The 6,513-nt window shown below is 37.7% G+C and overlaps 2 protein-coding genes across 2 annotated transcripts in view; both read right to left on the bottom strand.

Moving 5' to 3' along the window:
• The window catches only part of LOC108572096 (tripartite motif-containing protein 2-like), a 3,521-nt gene extending 3,120 nt beyond the window's left edge, over positions 1-401 (bottom strand). Inside the window, exon 1 of the mRNA XM_017934288.1 lies at positions 217-401. Within this exon, the coding sequence (XP_017789777.1) occupies positions 217-242 (26 nt within the window). The 5' untranslated portion in view covers positions 243-401. The remainder of the gene's footprint in view (positions 1-216) is intronic.
• Positions 402-4,977: 4,576 nt separating this feature from the next.
• LOC108572095 (chymotrypsin-2-like) overlaps positions 4,978-6,513 on the bottom strand; it is a 9,310-nt gene continuing 7,774 nt past the window's right edge. The window contains exons 3-6 of the mRNA XM_017934287.1: positions 6,218-6,370; positions 5,886-6,135; positions 5,617-5,754; positions 4,978-5,127 (exon numbers count right to left, since the gene is read on the bottom strand). Coding sequence (XP_017789776.1) covers positions 4,978-5,127; positions 5,617-5,754; positions 5,886-6,135; positions 6,218-6,370 — 691 coding nt within the window. The remainder of the gene's footprint in view (positions 5,128-5,616; positions 5,755-5,885; positions 6,136-6,217; positions 6,371-6,513) is intronic.

The following is a 6,513-nucleotide window of genomic DNA, read 5'->3' as shown; positions in this document are numbered from 1 at the left end:
ATTCTATTTTCCATAATTTTCTAAGAATAAAAACTATACAGGGTGTCGTAAAAATTTACCGAGCTAGAAATCGCAAACGAGTAGATGCACTTTGTCATTTATAGTCTGCTTTGATTTTTTGACTATGAACAACGAACAAGTAATGAAGGTATCCCACAATATCGAGCATATTAAGGCGAGTTATTCATAAAAACATTTATTAAATAATAAACTCACTGTATAGCTAAACGCAGTGCCTCCATAATGGAGTTAGCCCTGTCGTTGCTTTGAGAAATGTATACATCCGTTACATTGTACACGTTTTAGCGGGGTGTCTGTACACGCTTGGAGTATACCTCTTTTTCCCGCATAAATGTTGATTACCAAATAAACTGAACAACACTAATAGATTTATCGGATAATTTTCTTCTAAATTGCATTTTTTAATTCCGCTTTGCCGAAGAATTTAAATGTCAAAATGTATGGTAGCAACAAAAACACCGTGTTCCCATGAACTATCAAAGTAAGAAACTTTCTACGTCAAATTTTTTTTTATGTTCACTTTTTTAAATGAAATTACTTGATGCATTTCTTTCTTATTTAACATCAATTACCACAAAGAAAACACTCGTTAGCACAAAATGCTATCCATAAACACGACACTTCCTTTTATAATTTTCACAGTAAGTGAGCCACTAAACACAAAGCATATGCCGATGAGAACTCATTGTCTATCTTCCTTCCTTGATACCGATTGTCCTCGACACGAAAATTGTTGCTAGGATAAATCTTTATATCCTGTCTGACGTACTGAACATAACTTTCGAACCACGTTAATAATTGAACGCAAAAAACAACCTTATCAAACTTTAAAGTTGTCTTTACTTCAGATTCGTGATTGTTTGTCTTTGCGAGTCTTGAATGTCATTTCGAATGTCTGCCCTATTATATGTCATTATCACTCGCAGTACATATTCCAATTCGCGTATGTGCCTACCCCCTTGAGACGGTAACAATAACACTCTCGAAATTCATCGCTCTTCTGTCGCATTTTTCCAAACAAATACAGACACGGATAAGAACGAACCGCATCAGCTGCGGAGCGCAGCGACTCACGTTTTACAGCTGCGCACGTTCTCGCCTGCATCCACAGCCGGCACCACTACCAGGGACGAAATGATAGGTATACTATGCGGGTGCCCGTGGCTATGATTTACCGCGATGCGTTTCTTCCTTTCTTCGTTTATTACGTTTCTGCGAGATCTTCTTTAACCAACATAAGCCCGTCCTGATAAGACCTTTATAAACTACAATTTCCACTGATTGATTTGTTCGAATCACGACGGTGAAAATGATTTCCTGTTTATAATTGGACTGAATAGATAAGGGCATTTTTCTGGTAAATATCGTGAATAGATAACACCGACGTGTGCGTTACTTTTCGTGTGTGAGTTTTTAATACGTCACGATTTACGCCAAATGAGCAAGCATAGCGTAAATAGTGCAAGAGTGGATTATTTTGTTATAAAATGTTATGTCGAAGAGCTTGTTACACGCTGCGCGCGGGATAATACGTCCCTGAGTATTGGCGCACCGTCAAGCTTTTACCACGAGAGTGAGAGGAAATGTATAGGAGAAAGCGATGATAAAGAAAGAAAGATACACGCGTCTGCTGAAGGGTAAGGAGGCGCACAGCACCAACGGCGATACAAAGACGGAGAAATGCCTGGTATGCTTGTGCGAGGTACACGGCCACATAGTCGGCTGAATTGTCTACTGCGCAGTCGCCCGTTAAAAGGTGTAGCGGCTGTGATGTGTATGCTTTGCTTACTTACATGCACTTGCTACAGCCGGCCCTCGGACAGCTGTGTGTTTTCTATAGTCACGAATTTCATGTTTTCATAAACTCTCTCATCTATATGCAGCATAACATTCACCTTATAATGTACTTAGAACTTGCTGTCTTTTTCCCCAAGTTTTCACGATTTCACTCGTACTCGATAATTATCTCCGATTAGAAACTTATCGCTTTGTTAAAAAAAGTTATTTCGGTTTACTGCGTATCGGTGGAAAGCAGAATGACAGAAAATTGGAAAAGTTTCGTTAAAGAGTTTACCGAACGTATAAATTTGCCATATGCTCATCTATTGATTTTTACAAACGCTATGTGAATAAACATAAAACGTGGAAAAAACAATATTCGTACAAATATTTGCTTTATGATAAAAAATTCTACTTTCTCTTTGGACTTTATATAACGGCATAGATTTTAGAGAATCAGCTAATTCATTTATAAATCAATTCTCCATTATACAATGTTTTAAAGCGAGGCGTAAATACATATTTTTATCGCCATTTTTATCAACCCCTAAAATGCGAGTCACGTACTATCGTGTTAACTGTGTAAACTTACATACTTGTGTGCGTATACACGTCTCTTAGAAAAGCTCGTCACATACTTACATGAATGGACAGCAGCTCATGAAGCTTCCTTTGATAAATTCAGACGATAATTTATTTTTATACAAGCAATGTATTGGCGCGATATATTATTTATGGCGTCCCAAGGATATTACACAGGCGTGATATGCACACTAACAAAGCACCATGATACAGCAATTCAAGTGCAATAGGATCCTTGGATATTGTACGACTGTTTACAACAGCATTTCCCAGCAAACTATATTCAAATGTCGAGCGTCTGATTTTCCATTACGAACGTAAGACGCCGAAGCATAATAAAACATTTATATATTCCCTCTATTTAGAAGAACCGTACAACGTCAGGGCGTGTAAAAAGGCGTGCACATTAAGATAAAACAGATGCGTTTGCAGATTTTATTTAATAATAGTTGTCACACTTTTTAAATGTAAACAATAGAATTGGCGTGTGCAACAAATGCATCCCCGATACATGTCATGAACCGAAACCGTATTAGTGCTGTATCGCTTCCACGGTGATATCGTATGAACGATATGTTTATCAGTGCGTTAACCCTCGTCAATTTTATGGTCAATGAATATTGTAATTTCGAGAGTCGTGCCGCGCATATGAATTTTTATCTTCTCCGCGCACAATGCTTTAACACACTCTATGTTATTAAATTATCTCGTTAATAGCGTTCGAACGGAACGGTCTCGCGGTGATTATCGCGTCTTTACGTGGCAATTTGACAACAATGACAGGTCAGCGTTCGTTATATCTCACACAGCAAACACCGAAGGTTTTAACACAACTCTTAACACAATCCTCCGTGTACAGTTTCCATCGCGCTCGTATTTCTTCTGTGCAAGCTACTAGAATGACATTGTTTCAGAAGACGAAAGACAAGGATGGCGATATCGATTTCAGACAATGTACGTTAAGCTCCAGCAGGTGGCACGGCCACCGGTCTTCGTCTTTCACGCCACCACTGTTTTTCTCGCAAAATCCCACGAACAGACACGGGACTGAGAAATTCGCGAGACACGAGAAACAGGGGATGAAAACACCCTCGAAACTGTCCTTGCTCGGTTACGCATGCGCGCCACGATTTAGGTCATACATACGTAACAAGACAGATGAGCGCTAGTCGTACACACGTTGCAGGGTTTTCTTTTCTTATTCTATCGAATCAGGATCGTTTTCAAACGGATCCTCGAAAAATAACTATATCCGTGTCGCTCCCCGTTTTAGGCTCTATGCTTTTTCAAGATTGGCAATTGGTCATAGAAACACACGCAATGTAAACATTGACGAGGTCGGGGTAGCAGTGCGCATCCTTGGCCTCGATGTTGGCAATCTTTGAATAAGTGCTAACAGTGGTGTAGCCAGAGGGGTTTACGAAAGGTGTCGTGAACTTCGTAAGATTTCAATCGCGAAGAAATTTCATTGTCGTAGATCGATTAGATATATTTACTATTAAATTTATTTATTAAAAAATTTTTTAAATTGATCGTCGATATCGACGAAGGTTTGAAATAATTTTGAGACATCGTAAAATATCGAAAATTTAGATCTGAGGATGTGTTACTATGTGCAGCATCCTTTTTACTCCTGAAACGATTTTCGATGCACAGAATTTGGGCATGCGCCACTGAATTCAGGTCATTCGACGCTTGACCGAAATTGCGATTGAAGATTTTTTTACTGCATTCTAATTCCAAGGATACCTTTGATTCCTACCGCTCCCTAACTTCACCCGTCGCACGATTACAAATAGAAATAAATTAACAGTGTGATATTTGAAATAAAAATCTTGTAATTTTGTTTTCTCGCAGAATTTTTATTTGATTTTTTTGAATTTTAGTGCAATTACGTAATGTGAAAATTTTAAATAAGGACACGAATTCTAGCGCGAAATACGAAATGAGCAAACTTTAATTCCGTATGAAATAGTATTCTTTATGCACAATAGCAACTGTGCTCGCAATAGATCATGTTTTTCTCCCAGATAAATGTTACATCCCGCCTAAATATTCTATTTAATTGAACGCATTAGATACGTGTGACATTAATTCGTGCATACGAGACGTAAAATTAGTGTCACCTTAAAGTGCATTTGCATAAGCGTAGGACGCGTTGCAGCTTGTGCAACTTAGCATAAATTGCAAGTGCGTGTGCAATTTGAAAAACATCGAAAAATGTGAAACAATAAACGACGCACAAAGAATTGTAAATCAATAAAAAAAAAAATTGAAAACAGATCGTTCTGTAAATTGATCCTTTGCAAAACACAACAAAGCAACTTCTCCGGTTATTAATTTCAGGCACGTTTGTTTCGTCTCTCGTTCAGTTTACGATTTTACTTCAAGGATTCTCGCGTTCTTATTTTTTTTTAATTTTAATATTCCCTTCACTCTTAGTTAACGCTAAAGAAATATTAAATAATATTTATCATAAATGGAAATGATTTATTTCAAAAATTGTATTCCTTCAAAAATCACATGTATAAAAGTAAACGTAATCCGTCCAGTAATATTCACTTCATCGTAATTGAATTAAATTCAATCATCTCTCTAACTCTTATTTTCAGCGTGACCCCTGATCCAGTCAACATAACTGTAGACACGGGTGAAGACATCCGGTCGACCTCTTGCACACGGTATTCCCCAGGATACTACACCGATCTGTTCGTTGTCGGCGACCAAAGGACCGCCAGAATCACCCTGTTAAAAAAATCAATAACAATACACATAAATATCACATTTCCATAATTATTTAACGCAAAGAAAAAAATTGCATTCTTCGGTAATTTGGTAAAATAATTATTACGTAATTACAGATATTCCTACGTTACAAAATTCTGTATCGCAAAAACAACGTAGAAATGTAATATTCGATTGATCGAAGTGGAAAGTATCGATACGTTTCGTTCGAGGAAGGAGGATAAGAAGAATGGGATTCCCCCGTTCGATTGTAAGGAGAAAGTAAGTTAAGGGCGCACGCGATACATCCCGCGTGTACTTTAGAGTAATTCTTTCAGACTAGGTGAGTGGAACGGAATGGTGTTCACTGTTACGCTCTCGTCGACACGGTTTTCGCGACGGACTACAAATAAGAAAAAAAAGAAAAAGAAAGTGCCGCTTTAGTTGAGGGATCCTTTGACGTGAAAGGGCCCTCTTCTCGAGTGCTCGACTAGACGTGAATGCACTTACGTGACAAGCGCCTTCACCCCTCTTGTTAAGTGTGCAGATATTGTCGTCGGTGATGCGAAAGCTAGCGTTTAAACATTCTTTCTGATCGATCACGCTCAGTTGAATGTGATAGAGCTCGTTTGGTGTCTGTCCAGGATACTTTTGGTCGTTAGTGTGTAATTAGTACGCACGTTTAATGAAAAAACGAAAAATTACAACGATATAAGTAACATGGTTTTTATAATATAGAAAATTGACAAATTTATGTATGAAAAAGAGTTGATGCTTACGCTTGTGGTTCCCCAACCGGATAATACAGCAGGATAATCCACTTTACTGAAGTTCTCATTCGGTAACGAGATAGGCTTCACTTTGTCACCGAAAACAATGTCTTTACTTAACTTGATCAATCCAATATCGTTTCTGATCAATGCAGAACTGTACTTTGGATGACCAATTACTTTTTCAGATTGATATTCGTCGCCACCATTGTCCAGAGTGTTCGAACCTAACACGACGGCTATTGCTGTGTCATTGAAACTGAAATGATATATTTATAGCTGTAGAATGGGTAATAAAAATTTTTATTTGTTTTTTCGGCTGGAATATTACTAGCGTTAACCTTGATAAACAATGAGCGGCTGTTAGGATCCATCTTTCGTTTAACACCGATCCTCCGCAGAAATGACGGTTTTTAAAACGAAGCGAAGCTTGATAAGGATACAGTCCATCCTCTGCCACGGAACCACCCACGATTTTTGGAACTTCGCTTATACTTGCGGCTGTATTTGATAATTTGAAGGAATACGTTTAATTTAATTTTAAGTTTATTGAATTTAATTTTAATTTAATTTGTAATTTGACTGGAAATAAACGAATTTACATCGTATATTATTTTTTCTATTGAAATTAAATGAA

This window comes from Habropoda laboriosa, unplaced genomic scaffold (assembly GCF_001263275.1).
Source record: "Habropoda laboriosa isolate 0110345459 unplaced genomic scaffold, ASM126327v1 scaffold110, whole genome shotgun sequence".
Classification (NCBI taxonomy): Eukaryota; Metazoa; Arthropoda; class Insecta; order Hymenoptera; family Apidae; genus Habropoda; species Habropoda laboriosa.
The sequence above is the reverse complement of the archived record's forward strand: the minus strand, read 5'-3'. Positions and strand labels throughout refer to the sequence as shown.